The following is an 18,721-nucleotide window of genomic DNA, read 5'->3' as shown; positions in this document are numbered from 1 at the left end:
GTATATAGATTTTAGGTTTATTTTGTGAAGCTATATTATTGGTAATGCATTAGGCATTTTGTTTTCATGAAATTTAAATCCATCATGGATATTAAATCCATATTTTTGAAGGCAAGCAAGTAACAAAATTGGAGCACACGAAAGCCTGGATTTTTGAACAGTGAGGTATTTTTCAGCACTGGATATCCAAGAACACTTTCTGCTCCTTCCTCCTCAATGCTTATTAAGATTGAAAATACAATGCAAGATGTTTTATGGAACCTATTAAGAGATTTCTCTTCCTTTCTTGTTTCCTACTTTTCGTTTGGGATGTGTTGAGTAAAGATAATCTGTGTTATGTATTTATAGCTGCCCCAGTTTGTTGTATTTCTGACTTAGGCTGAACATAGCCCTACCATCACTAGCTTTTTAAGCTGCCTAAGATCTATCTGATGCAGCACAAATAAAATGTTTACTTAGGATTCAATTTCAAGAAGGAGCAGCTCCTGAGTTATGATAATAATCTTCCTCTGTGATGCACGTCCCCACTTCTTCCACTGTTTCTCAGCCAATGCAGTCTCATTCCAACATGCAGTGCCAGGACTCCTCTTGATTTTGGATAACCTGTTAACTTTTCAGTTCCGTGATTCTCCACTTTCTGCTTAAATTTTCTCCAATACTCATTCAATCTGCCCTTTTTAACTTTGGCTGCATGAACTTGGCATGAGTCCTAGAGCAAGGAGTAGGAAGGGACTGCTCCAGCATCTCCATCTTCATCATCAGACCTCTGCACTCACCTCTGCCTCTCTGAGTTCGCCTTGCAGGAAGCGGTGATGCTACAAACACTGGACTTCACTTTGCAGTCAGTCCATGCCAATGAAAGTGTGGGCTTTTGGAGCCGATAGCGTTCAGCAGAACCTCTTTGAGATGGGGGCATGCCTCACTTGTAGCTAGCATGTTGTTGTCATCTGGCATTGCCTCAGACTGCAGTAGGTAGGAGGCATGGCTAGGGATTGTTCTTTATTTTTTAACCAGGACCGTAGATCTCCTTCATGTTATTTCATCTTCTTTGCTTTTCCTAGCATTTTCACACAGATGCATGTGTGGCCAAGAGCACTGCAGACTTGACAAGACAGAATTTGCTCCATTTATTCTTTGCTAAATTCATGGTCATCATAAGGCAGTCCAGGCTCTTTCTGCTGATGCCTTTCCTTCTCTTGACACCTTGGCAGCATCATGGGCAGTCTCTGTGATGGTGGCCAATGCCAGGAGTGTTGGGGGCTTAATAGGGGCAAAGAAACCTACAAAAGGTTGTTAGCAAAACCTTTATGATTATGCATTGCATCAATTTTAATTCTCATTTATTTCTCAGAAATGCACTTACAGTTGGCATTAAGCCGAAGAAAAGGTTCGTGTGGGTATAAATGTAGAAGCAAATTTATTTTACCTATGGCTTGTTTTAATGTCCGTATTAGGCTACCACGATTGAATAGTTAGACTCTTTTTAAGGCTTGACATTCCCATCCACAACTACTCAGTCATAAAAATAAGGTTTCCGGACTGGACCTATAGTACAAAGTGTCCCCTGTGGAGTGAGGCAAAAAAGGAGGGCAGTTATTCCACCAAAAGAGTTAACACTAAGTGGGTTTGACTGTCTTCTGTGTTAATGTAAGGCTTTTTCTCCAGCTATTTTTAGTCTGTTCCAGCAGTGTATCCCACTGTGGTCTGGTATGCAAGAGCTTTGCTGTGAGGTTTCCAAACACTTGTATTTCTGTGTTGTGAGAACAGAGCGTTTGTGTGTTACTGGAGCGTGTGTTCCTTCGGCGACTAAAAGGAAGGGCAGACCGCACATGTGATCCATGCACATGTTTATTGTTGCCTGTGAATAACCATGTACAGCAAATGGGCTCTGGAAGAAAGCTTGTTAGCAGATGTCGTCATGGCCCTTCCAATTTATAAATATAAGCCTTGACATTTATATTTTCCATATCCAGGGTTATCCTAGCCAGATGTTGTGAAGATTGGCTCCTTGGAGCCTTTAGCTATGACTCCTCATGGCATATTGTCTATGACACACCAAAAAAAATCTATTTCTGGCTCCTGTCAAAGAGATAAGGGAAAATGCACTTAGTACCCTCAGGTAAAGGGAATTCCACTACCTCTGAAAATGCACTTTAACACAGCTCTACAAAACTCAATGTTCACTCAGCTGAAAAATAAGTTGTCTGGTTCAACAGACAGAGGAAAATTCAATACACAGTAGCACTTTTACCCTGCTGTTTGGGGTGGGTGAAGAGTGTGGTTTGTGTTATAATTGCAAGGCTGACTGCACTTGCAGACACTGTGAAAGTGTTGAGTGGGCTCATGCCCAGGGTGAGCTGGATTCCTTAAACACAGCAGTGTTTAAGTAAAGCACCTGTGCTCCCTAAATTGCAAATCTTGATACAGATTTTTACATTTAGCAAGGGTGTTTTCCCTGTCAAGTGGTGGTGGCCAGCTCCACATTCAGACTCACAGCACTACTCAGCTGACAAAACGTGGCTATTTCCATCTTCAGAGTGAACTGAATTGCTCCCTAAACTGGTACAGCCAGCATTGCCCCTGTAGGGAGGTTGGACCCTTGTGTACATGAAGTTTCATAGACTTATAGGATGGTTTGGGTTGGAAGGGACCTTAAAGATCATCCAGTTCCAGCCCCCTGCCACAGGCAGGGACACCTTCCACTAGAACAGGTTGCTCCAAGCCCCTGTGTCCAACCTGGCCTTGAACACTTCCAGAGATGGGGCAGCCACAGCTTCTCTGGGCAATCTGTGCCAGTGCCTCAGCACCCTCACAGGGAAGAATTTCTTCCTAACATCTAATTTAAATCTACCCTCTTTCAGTTTAAAGCCATTCCCCCTTGTCCTGTCACTACAGGCGCTTGTAAGAAGTCCCTCTCCAAGGTCTGGAGCTGTTGGGGTCAGGAGCAAGACGTTCCTCCACTGCTCAGGCTGTGGAAGCAGCAGAGACCCATCCATGCCATGGCTTCTCCCTGCACTCCACCCATCAGGGTGAAGAGTTAATAGAGTCAGCAGAAAAGCTGGGTTTGGGCTGAAGATGGGACCTCTGAAAGGACACTGCTTGCTGAGTTGATGGCTGTCTGCCTCTCTACCCCAGGGATACAGAGGTGTGTTGAAGAGATCAGTTACCATCTAAAAGCCAAAACAAACCTTCTCAAACATTGCAACCTTAAGTTGGACTTCTTACTGTATATTTGAGTGATATCCATATCTAGCATTATCTAAGCCCTGAAAGACTGCAAATTTGTTGTTCTTCCTCAAGATAAAGCTCCAGACTGACCAGAGCTACATAAAATCCATAAAAATGTAAAAAACTTCCTCTTCCAGTGAATTACCACAAAGAAATGTCTTTAAAATTCAGTGGAAACACAGACACACAACAGTGTCAATGCCAGCCCAAAAGAATAAGGTAAGGGATATAGGATTTATTTCTGGTTTTGCTATTCCCCTTCTGACTAGTGAGTGTCATGCCTGTGAAATTAAGTGAAGAAAAGCATGACAGGGAGGAAGACGACATTACTGTTGTGGTGGGCAGTTAGTTTATAAGAGGGGTTTAACCACAGTTATATTGTGGTAGCGAGTCTATCTAGGAAGACAGATTCATTGTAGAGTGAAACAGGAGGAAATCTGATTCCCTGAGAGTCCCAGCAGGACGGGCTGCGCCGCATGCTGAAAACCCAGCAGGATCCCAAAGGGTGGCTGTGGTCTAAGTCCAGTTACTCACTGGGATGAGGGAGAAATAGGATTTATTTAAATTCATATGGTTTTAATGCTATAAAAGCTGAGTTCCTGCAATTATGAAAACGCCAGGCCGAATTCCGACTTCACTCAGATCTCCTCTTTGCAATTCCTGAATAACTTAACTGAACAAAGTAAGCATTATACCTGGGTCCTGAGCCCACGATACTAGAAGGCGAGGGAGCCAAGCCTGTGAGCTGCTGGGTGTCAGGGATGCCTCATGTAGCAGTACTATGGAGGGGCATGGTGCAAACGGTGTTCACAAGAGCTCAGTTCTGCAGGGACACTTCAGGATCTGGGTTCTGACATCAAGCAAGGAAAGCTTTTGCAGCCTTCCCAGTCCTGCAGGACAGCAAGCAGCTTCTCATGACCAGGCTGTCGGATGGTTTGCAAGTGCTTTGGCAGAAGGAGTTTGTGCTGTGGCTGGTATCACTGTGGTTGCTTTGCAAGCAGCAAGAGGAACCCAACCCTTGTGGGCAATGCAGCAGTTTAATGTCCTTGGCATTTCTGCCTGGTAGATGTGCCCTATGACCCTTCTTCCATTTTGTAAGTGAGTCTGTTGGAAAGGAGAAGAAGCCAGTGCTTTTGTTCAATGGAACAAGCTGGAATTTAATCCTCCTCCATATAACAGGTTCAAAGATCTGACCCAATCTTAATTATTTCTACTAAGAGAGACTCTGGAAAAATACAAGCAGGAAAGTAAGTGAGCCCAGTGAATTAGAGAGAAAAATGTGATACAGACTAAGTGGAGAGAAAAACTGTTACATAGGGATGGAAAAAGAAGAGGGAGAAGGGAAAAGAAAATTAAAATCAAATGGAAAAATGCAGTATATTGGACATCTATTTAAGTCAGTTTATATTTTCGTTGTTCGTTCTGTTCTTTAATACATTGCACAGGCATCTTCTTAGTTGAAATAATTGTGTGTCTTGGAGAAAACACTTAATTTGACAGGATGTTTTAGGTATTTCCCCACTATTGCCTATTCTAAATAATTTTAAAATCTGGAGGGGAAAGTCGATACCTTTTACAGTGTTTAACAAGAAAGTGACAGGGTCAAATATATACATCTCTATGAATGTATGTGTTCCCCAAGCACATCTAAACATGCATGGTTAATTCTGTGCATCTGCAAAAAGTATTTGAGCCATAGGGGCCACACAATGCCAAACAAACACTTGAGTGCACGTAGGAGAGGGCAGACCGAGTCACTCTGGTTCTAATTAATTGAAGGGTTGAGCCCAAAACATAAAATATGGATTATGATTTTGACCACCCCAAAAATGGGAATCATTTTGCATGTGGGGCTGTATTAGGGAGATGAGGCTGTTTGCAAAATACAGACTAAAGGTAGATATTCTGCTCACACTTGGGATCTGGTTCAAAACCACCTCGTTGCAGCACCATCAAGTTAACTCTTTACATGTTGTGTATCAACAGGTTGCTCAAAAATCTTTACATCTTGCATCACCGGCAAGATTTTTTTACAATACTAAGCCCATCTGCGTATGCACCCTTGATGTTCTTGCTTACTTTGGCTGTAAGAACTACAATCATTATCTGTCCAAGGAACAGTGAAACAAGCACTTGGTTACTTGAGCTGCGATGATGAGTGCCTTAATTGCACATACAAATCAGGTACACAGCCAGATGTGTGTGGTGGGTGGGGGTGAGTTTGTGGATGTTTTTGAGCCCACATCACTATTTAGACTATCATGAACACATCCTGGCTCAGATGTCAGTGCAGAACTGGTGAAACAAAGGGCTCTGCTATCCCCTCTTAGCAAGGGCCAGGCCCTGGGTAAAACTGGGATGCATTATCCTGGCTCTGTGATTGCCTCGTCCCAGTGCAGAATCGCAGGGGGATATTCTTAGGATATTAGAGAATCATCAAAGCATTTCTTAGAAGGGCAAAGGAAAGAGCTAATGTTGTCATCTCCTGCCTCAGGACCACCCAGACACTCTACAACAAATCATGGGTCTTCAGCTACAGTATCTTGAATTACTGTTCACAGGGATTTTAAAGAAATTTTTTTTCCTCTTTTTTTTCCTTCTTTTTTCTTTTTTAAAAGGATGACATGTAGTTTCCTGATGGGCTGGTTTTAATAAGGTCGAAATCTTTGTTGTTGCCAAATCAGAGAGGAATATAACATCTTTAAGTCATTAAATGGGAATGGGGTAATTACTCAGAGGGTGTGCTTCAAAGGTTATTGGGTTTTACAACGCTCTGTGTTTTTACACCATTCTGCAGTTGTCTGGAAAAGAGTAGAGGGCCTGATTCTGCCACTGCCACATGTCTGGGTGCAGGACTTGTATTTGCAGGGTTTTCCTGAAGGACTTCAGGGCAGGAGGCTGAAAAGGGCCATACACAGTCTCCACTGGGGATGGGGGAAGGCTGAGCCTGACTGCGAGGTGCAGGAGACATTCCCACATGCTGGAAATTCACTTCAAAAAAAGGGCCCTTGGGCTGTGCTGGGTTTGTTTCTCACCTGCTCCTTCCCTACCTGCTAGATGCATCCTCATGTCCACCTTCGCGTCACTGTATCCCCATGCCTGGGGGACCTTCAGGCTGTCTTGCTGTGACAGCAAACTGCTCTTCTCTTTCCTCTGTCTCTGATGCAGCAGTCTCCATTGCCCCAATTCCTTCCCTTCCGTCCCATCTCCATCCCTTCCTCTAGCCCCACAGCAAATAATACACTTTGCCTTAACAACACGGCTTTAGGATGTTCCTGTAGTGCTCAGCCTCGCTCCAGGTCAGTGTCACTGAGGGCTGAATTTGTCATCATGGAGGTATTTTGCAGGTGGCCCAGGCAATCGGGAGCTGCAAATCACAGTGAGAGCCTGCAAAACACTTCACTTTGGATTAATGTTGCTGGTGTCACGCTAACACTTCAGGGTCTTGACTCGGATAAGAGTCAAGGGAGTGATAGAAGTGATTTAACACGGTTTTGATGGTTCCTCGGTGGGTGACACAGGGATGAAAATCAAATCTCCAAGCTGCATTTCAGTGTTGAGCCTCCTCCTGCTTACACCATCATGGCCTCCCTGAAGACCCTGATCTAAGTGAGCCACCTTCTCCTGTCACTCAAAGCCAAGACCCCAAAGAGGAGGCAGCAGGCTGCAGCCCTGCCGTGCCCATGCTTTGGGAGCCACTACATGACCATGAAGGAGAGCTGCATCCCCACCAGCTGCTGCTTTTTGCAATGCAGAATCAGCAGTTTTCGTCTTCCCCACCCTGTGGCCCCATCCCAGTTTAGGAACCCATCCTTACCAGTCAAAGTTCTCACTGGGGCAAGAGCTTGGCTGGGGTTCAGGAGACCTGAATTCCAGAGATAGAGATCTTCAGGAGCAGCTCATCTTACCCACCTTAGAGACATGCCTTTGGGGGGAAAGGGTTGTTCTCTGGAGACATCTTGTTCCCCACAAACACAGCTGAATAGCTCCAACTACAAGCCTGCATCTGACATAGCTGCAATTAATCTCATCCTTTAAATCCTGTTAAAGACCAGGGCATCTAAAGGACTGCCATCTTTGATGGCACCCTCTGCACGTGCTGGGTCCTGTACATTCGGGAGGCGAAGGTGCCTCACATCACTTCCCTTCATGCCCGCAAGCATCCCATCCTTGTGTGCAGTGTCCTGCTCACCACCACCACCTTTCCTGCGCTTCAGTACACAGTGACAATGTGGCTGAGGGTCCTGGCGTGATTGTTCACAGCTTTCTGTCATTTCAGAGCCAATGCCTGGTGAAACCTGTGCTTCCCTTTCCCTCTTTTCCTTCAATATCCTTTTTTCCTAAAGATAAGCCATGGCAGACATAGTCCTAACGAGGAGCAGGCATGGGAGAACAGACCTGTATCAGCGGACATGCATTTCCCTTTGTCTCTGCACGGGGGTTGGAGGCTCACTGGTGCCCACTTCAAGGAGGGGAACTGCTTGCTGTCAGTCTCCAGAAGAGACAAAGCATTGAAATAAGGCTGGATCAGAGCTTGACGTTGCTCTTGGGTGGAAAGATGGTTCCTATTTGAATCTCATCAGAAGGAAAGCTCAGATCAATTGCGACGGGTTGTTGAAATGCTCCCGGTATGGTTACCTGACCCCTCTATTGATAGCGTGGCTGCAGCTGCCTCGCAGAGAGGGTGGATGCTTGCAGTGTGGGAATTGGCCAAAGATCTGGGCTCCCAATAACCCTGGGGTGAAGGGAAAATAGTAAAGATAAGGCTCTTCTTTGGCTCATCCCATTGGCCACAAACCAGCGTGTGATATTGGTTACTCGTTCAGACATGCAAAGGCAGTTTACTACACTACTGCAAATAAGCAGTGGCCTCCGCTGGTCCAAAACTGGATTCCTTAATCAGATCCAGGTTGGATTATTATTTCTTTTTAATGAACTGAACCTTGTGAGAGCATGAGCCTCTTGGCCTTGTTCCCACAAAGGGCTTTAGGACGTGCTGAGTTGTAGGTATGTGAATACTAGCCTTACTGGAAGAACTCATGTGCTTGCAGTGCTTAGCATCCTGCTAGTTTGGGATCAGGAGACACAGCATCCTGCAGGATTTATCCCTCAGGATGCAAGAACAGTGTCCATAAGGAAGTCAGTGATGGAGAGATAAATGGAGATTGGGGGGAATGGAGCCTATGCTGATCTAAAGAATCCCTTTATGGGATGTCCGTATGGACACATTAAATAATAATATGAAAATTTCAGGAGGTGGAGACTTCATATTCCCTGTAAGAGGTTACTCCTATGGTTAAATCCTCATGACTTATTTCTATTGTGACTCCCCCCCTGCCCCCAGTATATTCATTTTCCTCTTGGTTGAGCACCTATGCTTTCCTGTCATACCTGTGGTCAGACTTGTTTCCAGCCAGCTTGTTTGCATACTGCAACGGGTTGGTCCCAGTGCTTTGAGCAGATGTATTGTTCAAGTCTTGATGAATAAATTCTGGTGACATAAATGGGTCTGGTTAGTTCCAAGAATAATTGTCTTCACTAACAGAACATTATTTTTGATCACCAGAAAAATAATGTGATCAGCTCCTCTCACATCTGTTCATTAAATGAAAAGAGAAAAAAAAAAAATAGGGCAAAATTTGTTTGAAAAGAAACAGGAAGCATATGCTTAATATCACTTAAAAAACCCCTAACCATCATAAGGTTAACATCAAATAACAAATGCAAAACAGCCATTATTGTATTTACTCAAAAACTTTCTTTCTTTCTTTCAGTTTACTAGCTCTTTACGTTTTCAATTGAAACATGCATTTTTTCAGGGTTCAATCTCTGCTGGCACGTTGTCTTGATAAGCTTCTTTCATCAGCTGCTATTGTAAGAAAGGCTGTCTGAGTCCACATTTGTTTACATTTATTAAAAATAGTTGTCATGTGTTTATATAGTTCCTTTGATCCAGAAAAATCCCCAAACACTCTGTAAGTTCTGCTTGAAAGGGTCACTTCCTCCACCCTGAACAGAAACCCGTGCTGGGACTGAGGCAAGGCACCAGATCAAAAATGCATGGAAATACCACCATAATTCCGTCAGTCCTCACTGCCTCAGAGCACTATCAGTTTTCCAGGAGCTTCGGAACAGTTACCATAAAGGCAGTTTGGACTTCAGGGGCAAAAAGTGGTGAAAAGACCATCTTCCTGGAGATTGCATGTTTTACATGTACTGTCTTCTCTTCTGCTTTGCAAATAAAGAAGCAAAAAGCATAGCGCTGACAGTATCTCAGCTAGACCTACTGTTCCCAGTTTGGGGTATCTCACTCCAGAGAACACTGAGCAATTAGGCAGAGCCAGAGGAGAGCAGATGAAAGGATGGAGGGAAAGCACCTGAGGACTTGCAAAGAAAGGCAGAGGAAACTGTTTAAAAGAGAGAAAACTGAGGTGAGACATGGTTAAGTCTTCAAAACACATGAAAGGCTGCTGAGAAGAGGAAAGGAATAAACCTGTCCATGGGGACAGGACAAGTCACGGACTTGCGTTGTAGCAAGGGAGATTTGGTGAAACATTAAGCAGTAATTCTGGACATCAGGAAACGTGAAATGCTGGAATAGATGTCCACAGAGACTCTGGAATTGCTATCATTTCCAGGTAGGGCTTCTTTGAGACTGGATTAGACATAAATGTGAGGAGGGGTTTAGATCTTGCTCCTGTCTTTGGGACAGGTAGGCCAGAAAGCCCCTCCTGGTCCTATCTCCTGCCATTCTGCTGTAGTGTCACGTGTGATCAGATGAGCCCTGCTTATATGAATAAACCAAGTCACACTAAAAATCAGTTTGTGAGCTCCTTGCAAAGTCCTCGCAAGCTAAACCAGAACAGAAATGCCCCCAAAGGGTTGCATGTGTGATTTATTTTCCAATTTTAAAGTGCTCCCAAATCATGGAGGTGCTCCAGCATGCCCCCAGCATAGCGGACTTGAATCACGTAATTGGATTCAGTAGGGTCTGTTCACAAAGCCTGTGCCTGAGGCCCCATTTCTGGGGAAAGTTTTACACGTCCTAATGATGGTAAGACAATGTATGACTAATGCACTGATTTGAAAATCTGATCAAAAGTACAAGCTCATGAATATGATACTGCAGGTCATTTGGCTAAAAGATACCTGGAGTCTTCCAAATTCTTGAAACAATCCCATACACAGAAGCAAAAAGGAGAGGTATGAACAGAGGAACCAGTGGTTGCCTGTTCGCCACAGATCATGTGGAATGTTTTGTTAAAGATATTCTTATCAGACACGAAAGACTGAAACACAGGATATCCTGAACTGGCAAGAGAGGGCGTGATAATAATTCAGATGATTATCCCTCAGATCTGTGATTCGTTTTTATTACTCTCTATGTTCATTTCAGGAATGCTCAAAACCTCCCTGAGGACAGTGGAAGGTTTCCAGCTGAGTTGCTGCTCCAAGCAGTTGCTGCTGCTTTCATCCTTAGGGAAGGATGAGGGTCAGTGAGATCCTATGTATCCAACCAGACATGCTCAGAGGGAGTTTGGAGAAGTCATCTCCTGACACCAGGGCCACCTCTAAGATTAGATTGTAATCTAACCTGGCTGTCTCTGTAATCCCTAGGAAGATAAAGACCCCAAGCAAGAGAATGTCCCCCCTAGAGACCTGCACTGGAATGAGGTGGACCACCTTCTGGAGAGGTTTCTCTCCCCATTCAGTATAGAAACAGCCTAGTCACAAACTTAGACCAGAGTTTTTACAAGGAGACTTGTAGCATTTGGTAAAAGGGATCATTCTCTTTAAATACCTCTAAACCACGTTGGCAGTTGGCTAGAGGTAGAGTTGCATTTAAGAAAATGTCTTACATGGATAAACTGTGATTCATTTGCTGTTAGCATGCTTTGTACACGTTAATGGAAGCACACTGTTCTGTTATTATAAAGCACTTACGGATTTCTTAAAAACAAACACCCCCACCTAACAGGATTTGTCTTGGCAAAGAAGCCTTTATAGAAAGCAAATGTCTTGAAAACAGAATGTTACCTCACTGACTCAGGAGAACGGTGGTCAAAAATTCTCAGGTCTTTCAGGTCTTTTAAGTAAATTGGGGGTGGGGTGGTTGTTCCCCCCAAAAGTACCTGTTTTCAAGGAAGAAATATTAATAATAGTAATAATAATAAAAAAAAAATAATAATAAGGTTCTGTCAGTTGACTAGAAAATGGAAACACCATACTGAAATGTAAAATGTTGATTTAAAGCTGCTTTAGGAATCCCTTAGATGTAGTTTGCTGATAAATGGGCTCGTGATTCTTTCAGGGTTTCCCTGGCCAGCCTGTGTCCCCCATTGGACATCTCACGTAGTGCAGATGTCCCTGAGATGCAGAAAAGCAGTTCGCACAAGGGACATTTTAATCTCACTATAGGATCAAGCCCAGAGAATGTGTCAGAAGCAGGATACACCCAAACTGCAAAGCCTGAATGGCATTTTGGCAGTGTTTTTAAGTTGAACTTGAAAAACAGACCCTTCTTGCTGTTTAAAATTTAATTCAGGGCTAAATGATGTAGTTCTGTAAAATGACAAATAGTAGCCAAAAGATGAGTACGAGCACCTACCCGTACTTACGTTAAGGAAAACTGGTACAGGGGAAAACCCCCAAAACTGTGGTCCCACTGTCAGTATTGTCAGGTCTGTGTAACACAGCATCACTCAGCAGGATAAATGAGATCTGGATCAGAAATTGGAGCATGACTTAATTTCTGTTGAATTACACAGAGCATGTAGTACCTAGTTTTGTCAGAAGTTTGCTTTAATGATGCTTGGTATTCACTGTAGGAAGGCCATTCATACTTATGTTACATATACCACTGGAGCTTGGATACAGAGTGCCTAATCTGGTATCATTTTTGACAGCACTAAATTAACTGCTCAGAAAGCTGGACCAATTTGAAACAGCAGCATTAGCTTATCCCAGATCAACTCTTTATATTAAGTGACTGCAGCAGTTTTGATGCAATACAGAAGAAACTCTAAAGCTATGTGTCTTGTATCATCAGTTCAAGACATAAACCTACCACTCACCATGAGAATTTAGATAAGAGCTTTCTCCAGCAAGGCTTGATTTCAGAATTCTCTATTTATAGCAATTTGTTCCTCTGGAACAAGCACCGCTTCTCGCTGTGAAAGTCCTAATACTGGTTAGATGGATTATCTACTGCCATGAAGTAATTCCCATGTCTTTAATTCAAGACTGCTTGGTTTTTTTACTCTTATTCATTGCAATTAGTTAAGATCACTTCTAGCTACAGAACAACTATTCCACCCAGAAGATGTGGTGACAATATAAAGGTTGAGGGAAGAAATGAATGTAATTGTACCAAAACCCAGGGTGAAGTATAATGTACAGCGATTGTCTGTTGCATTTTATGTTGGCCTGTGTGTGTATTTACCAGTGCCCTCTTCTGTGTGGACTCAGGTCTCACACTTTGTGATTGACTCACCACATTTGAAGCATCTGAGCTAAAAGCTTAAACAGAAAAAGACAAAAGCTTTCAATGCTATTAAATACTATTACTGTGCATAAATCTGGAGCAAGGTATTGTTCCTTTTATCTGATATTAGGCAAGATGCGGCCTTTTTCTTCCAAGGTCAGGATCTCAGATACCATAGCTAAATATTTAGAAGACTGCATAGCTTCTTCTCCCATAAGAAATTACGTGGCAGTCATTTTCAGTGCCTCCAAATCCCTTTCATGGAAGATTCAGAAAGTAACACAAGAAAATCTGCAGGTATTAGTGTCACATCTTGTTTTCAGGGGAACCTGTCTTTTCTCTCCTTGCTCCACAGCAGAATGCCTTGTTTTTAAGTCCAGAATCCACCTTGCACATTTTGCATGCTTGGTTGTGCTGCTTTGTGACAACCAGTGGATTATGGATCATCCAATAATGGGTGCAATGGAAGCATTTTATGAAATGGAGATTACAACTTAAAACTTCCAAATCAATTGTAAATGGACGTTTTTGACCTACAGCATCATGGGACTCATGATGAATTCCAACCTGCAAATTCAAATCAAAGTACTAACTCAAGCTACAATCAATAAGCAATCACACCACTGTTGAAGCAAATGCACAGGGAAACTTCACACTGAGTCTGGTTTTGGCGTTGTGATTTAATTCAAAATGGCTTAAAGCCAGGGAAAAAATAAATTAAGGTGCTTGGTCTCCTGTGCTCAAGGTTGTCAGTTGTGGAAGGGGAGCCTGAGAAATTCCTTATGGCTTGTGAAACAAGGAAAGGACATGTTCTGTGGCCCCTCCTGTACTTAGTATCCAGTCCATGGTAAATAAGACATGTCTCTGAGACATGACTGATTTTGAGACCTTTGGTGGCAAGGAGGTACCTAAGAACGTAAGAATGATGTCATCTGGGTCAGAACAAAGATATATTTATCACAGTCTCTGGTTTTGGCCAGTAATGCTTAAAACAATGAATGGAATACGTTGGCATATCAAGAGTTATCCCTCCTTTGGCTATATTCTACCAGCAGGTAGAAGCTGAGGTGCATCCTGAATCAGAACTGTTTCTAGATCATCACACTTACCAGCCCCTGGGGCTCTCCCTGCATGTTTAATGCGTGCAAACAATAATAATAATGATGATTGTCGTCGTTGTTACTACTGCGTAGAATGACGGCTCACAGAGTTTAATTTCTTTCTTTTGTGTTTTCTCTTAGCACCACCACGTTGCCTTCCTATATCAGGATAACCAATGGCTACATCACAGTCAAACCTCCCATTTGGATTTCAAACCAGCTGGATCAGAGACCGCGTTCAGATCGCCCGTCCCAGCCTCAGCCTACAAGCTCAGCTTCAGCCAGCCTTTTATGGCCATCAGTAACTTCTCTTCTCTGCGTGGCCATAGCTTCTTTACTCCTGAATCTACTGCAGCCTTCCTGACGACATTAGTATTACGTGCAATCCCTTGGAATAGAGAAGAGAGATAATTTATGAACGAATTGGAGGTTAAGACAACAGTTACAATCTGGACTGTCTCAGTGACTCAGTAGTGCCTTCTAGCTGATTTTGTTTCTTTGCCCAGATACATTTTGAAACTCTAAAGCTTTATTGTAACACTGACTTACATCTTCTTTTTGTAGAAGGATCTTTATTTCCCATAGTGCTATGGGGTTTTGTAAAATATACATGTTCATATAAAGAAAAAAAAAAGAAAAAGAAAAAATGTATTTATTCAACTGGTAAACTTATTTTTCTTGTTGTATATGTTAATAACATCCCTATTAATCAGTAGCGGTGGTGAAACACATAAATTAATATTTTCTATATTTGTTTTCTGACAACTCTGCAAATGTCTGAACTGACACCAAATGAATGCCTTCTTTCTTTCCTTAACCATTACCTTTTACAGCAGCTGTCCAATAAGTACATTTCTGCTAAACTTCTTCATTTTACTTTCTTTTATCTCATTAGCATAGCTTACAGTAAATACAGCAGGTCCTGCTCTGCGTGGCCTATGCCCATTAGAAAAATAGGTGCATTCCTAACTCGTTAGCTGCTACAACCTAAAGTACCAGTTGTTTTTTTATGACTTAGTAAGTCATTAGTCAAGATAACCCTGTAAGTTCCACTCTTATCCTTAACTAAACTATTTGACTTCTTTGGAAATTACCAATTTCCCTCTTTGCCCTGGGATTAATTCATTAGCTAACACAAATTAAGACACCTTTTTTCTCAATAAAAAATTGCTTTTGAAGTCTGGAATAATCCCACTGGAATTACTTTCTTCTCTCCCTCATTTTATATAAACACAAACCTACAACCTTTGCCAGCATAAATGAGGACAGAACTTGGTCTGTCTATAGGGTATAAAGATGTAGTATCCTGTTAATCTATAGAACTTCTTCGAACCAGTTGTATTAATGCAGGTGGACAACCTAGAGGGCAAAAAAACATCTACAGATACCTCTTCATCCTGCTATTATGATGCTTAGAGCTGGTATCTCCATGGTGAATTATGACTTGTCCAGAATCTGTTCAAGAGCACAGGAACCAAATTAACCCTATGTCTCTGTATGGAGACATCTAGAACATTCCTCCATTTTGTAGCCTGTGGTACCTCTGCTGACTTAGATGGAAATTTATGACACCTTACACTCACTGAAAACAGCTACTTTTCATAAATGTGATGAACGTCTATGGGGAAAAACCCATGTCCATCTTAAAAACTATTATGTTTAATAAGGCATGTTGATCTTTTCTTTTCCCCCAACAAAACATGATGAAAAAAATCCCTTTGGATACAACAGTTTAAACCAGAAAAGTAATTTTGGTTAAATAGTGTTTTTCTTTCTAGGTCATCTGCAAACCAACAGTCCCAACTATGTGATGAAAACATCATAGTTAGAAGACTCAAAAAAGCAGAAAAATACAAGGCAAACATTTCTTTACAAAAAAGCAGTGCTTTTTCACTTTGAAAAAAAAAATCAGAGTATAGTGATTATAATAATAATAATAATACTGATAAAAGTCTGACTGAACACCATCATATCAGTTTCCTACCAGCCCTACAGCCTGGGCTCCAGGATTGCAGATGGTTCCATGCAATCTTCAAGTCTCTGCAGTGAGAGATAGCTTAGGATTCAGAGTTGTTTGTTTGTTGTCATACCAGTTAATTCAGGAAAGTAGGTTAAAAAATAATGAGACTACAAAAAGCACACAGTTTTATTCGAATCCACGATGAAATACTGAGCTTTTCCATCCTTCATCCCAACTCACTGCCTAGCAAAAGCCGGGGAGAATACAGGTAACTCCTTTCTGACTTACTGCACACCATGATCTCCAGCCTTTGCTCTGCTTTTGACAGAAGATTGTGTAGGTTTGTGGTCAATCTAAGTGAATAAAGCAGATAGTGCTATAAGCTACTCTTATTACTTTTCAAGCACAACCATTGATAAGGTTGAATGGAAAACTTTGAGCTTTGCCCCAAACGTGAGCTTCAAGCACACCCTGTGCATACTTTTATATTGTGTATTTTGGCTAGCAGAAGATCAGAGATGTTAGTTTTGGACAGGAGCCATTCACCTTGCATAATATTTATTGCACAGGGCTGGATATTGGAAACATATTTTGAGAACTTTCTTTTTGGTTTTATTTGAGCTATTACCCTAGAAATGCCTTCATTTGAATATAATGGCTTAACAGACCTTGAAATTCAACATTAGTGCATTTTAAAAGATTGGTTCTCCTGACGTATTCAAGACAGACATTGGTACTGAATTATAATGTCTTATTTACAAAAATTGAACTGGAAATAAGGTAGGCCAATCTTAAGGGTGATAAGTTACATAGTAAAAGTGAACAGCCAACAAACCAAAACCCATTGGATTTTATTTGTTGTAATCTGATCGAATCCAGAAATGATTCTGTGGTACCATTCCAAAAATAATTGCAGTTGTTGGAAAACTTACAGTATAAATAGACAAGACCACATAAAGATAAGGGAGAGAGAAAAGAGCAGAAAACCACCAACAGGACCAAGACTAGAAATTACAATTCTATCGTTTCCCAAACTGTGGCTTTCTCCATAAGCCTCTGGGGCTTTTTTTAATATTAGCACACGGCTATCATCTCCACACTCACAGCTGTAGTTATACTACACAGAATAATCACTCTGTTTGTCACAAATGAGGTTTTTTCCCTAGGTCACTCCCTCACTGGACAGTAATACTCAATATTCAGTAGCTCAGCTATCATGGTATGTTTGGCTATCACAGTATGTAAATAGCTTTGGTATCGAAGTATGTTTTAACTTATATTCATTTCCTGGCATTTTGTCCATAATTCCATGACATGAATGAATGTTGCTGGAGCGCATCAAGCTCCCTGAGTTTGTCACACTGCAGTGCAGGTGTCAAAGCAAGGTGTCTCCTGGCTTTGGAGTGCACACACCTGACTTCTGCCACCTAAAAGCATTTAGGTCACTCGGTCTTATGAAGGTCTTCTTTGAAGGAGAAGGAGACTGACTTACTTACAATAAATATAACCTTAAGTAGCTTCCTGTAGATCCTAGCTCAGGAACCCCCCATGAATGGGTTCAGCAGTTTTCTAATCAAACATTTATTCTATTGTCTCTACCCTAAAGCACAACTTAGGGTAAACTTTCTTTTTCAGTACATGGCATGTAAGCATAGCAATACTGGAAAATGAGACCCTCACTGTGATTGATAAAATGGATTATTATTAATCAGCTACAGCAGCCCAGTATTAACTAAAATACCCTAACGCTGGTTAGCACAGATCTATGCACATCCATTGCCATGGAGCATGATTATAGTCACCATGAGTTTATAAAAAGCATGCATCAGATTTGATACATGCTCTTGAAGTAACACTGACTACCGGCTTCTTGGGACTTCAGTTTTCTCTGTGAGTTTCTCAGAAAACTAGGAATCAACTGTTTTCTTTCTTCCAAAAGAAAGCTCAGATTCCATGTAATCACAAGATTCCAAGAGCAGGAGATTTAACAAAATATATATTATATATATATAATATATATGCCCAGTGTATATAATGACAAACACCAGTGATTGATAGGATTTACCTCTGAGAAGCACTATCAAAAGAGTCACGCAATGTCTGACAATCAAGACATGATTTTTGGATGCATCCAAAGCTGAATGTTCATATGATTCATCTTCTTAACTCAGCTACAACTGACACCAATACAATTAACTTTATATGTAACTGTAACATTATAAATGAGTGCTAATTATCTGCCAAGCTCTTGCCCTGATGGAGTAAATATTCCATACCACCAGCAACAGGTCTACCTTCCACTCTTTCATTGTTTTAATGCTTTTCTTGCTTATGTTTAACTACAGATGCTATATTAACATGCACTGCCACTTGGAGAACCAGTTAGTAAGCTGGAACAGAAGGTATTTTATATTTTATGACTGATGTAGTTTCTCTGCAATCCCTCGGGCTGTTGAATAATGCAATACCTCTTCTGGCAATAAATGATGAACATGATTTATGATAACTATGCTTTATACAGGTGTCAAAATCTGCTTTGTTGAACTTCCCATTCCTCCAAGCTCCACTATAATTCAGGAACACCCAAGGTACAGAGCTGTATATTTATTTAAGTTCTTCAATATACAATTGTGGAGAGAGAGATGGAAAGAGGGAGAACTTAATCTATGTTTAGTGCATTGATTAGTTGAATGATATGACCCAGTCATTACCATATACCACTGTTAGGGAGGAATTTCCCATCATGTATTTATGTTAGAGAAACCAAAGTGCCAAAGTTATTATCTCAGCATAAATGTTATCATTCCAAACTTTGCTTAGTACCATATTCCTAGATTATATCCAAGAAGTATATGGGCTTGTCATATCTCTGAAGTGATCAATGTCCCATGGAGTGCTAGAGTTCAGCTTCAATTTAAGCTTATTTCAGCTTAACTGAAGCAGAAAGAT

The 18,721-nt window shown here is 41.6% G+C and overlaps 1 protein-coding gene across 1 annotated transcript in view; it reads left to right on the top strand.

Moving 5' to 3' along the window:
• The window catches only part of TRABD2B (TraB domain containing 2B), a 295,540-nt gene extending 280,547 nt beyond the window's left edge, over window positions 1-14,993 (top strand). Inside the window, exon 7 of the mRNA XM_030495716.1 lies at window positions 13,954-14,993. Coding sequence (XP_030351576.1) covers window positions 13,954-14,176 — 223 coding nt within the window. The 3' untranslated portion in view covers window positions 14,177-14,993. The remainder of the gene's footprint in view (window positions 1-13,953) is intronic.
• The last annotated feature ends 3,728 nt before the right edge of the window (window positions 14,994-18,721 follow it).

This window comes from Strigops habroptila, chromosome 8 (genome assembly GCF_004027225.2).
Source record: "Strigops habroptila isolate Jane chromosome 8, bStrHab1.2.pri, whole genome shotgun sequence".
NCBI lineage: Eukaryota > Metazoa > Chordata > Aves > Psittaciformes > Psittacidae > Strigops > Strigops habroptila.
The sequence above is the reverse complement of the archived record's forward strand: the minus strand, read 5'-3'. Positions and strand labels throughout refer to the sequence as shown.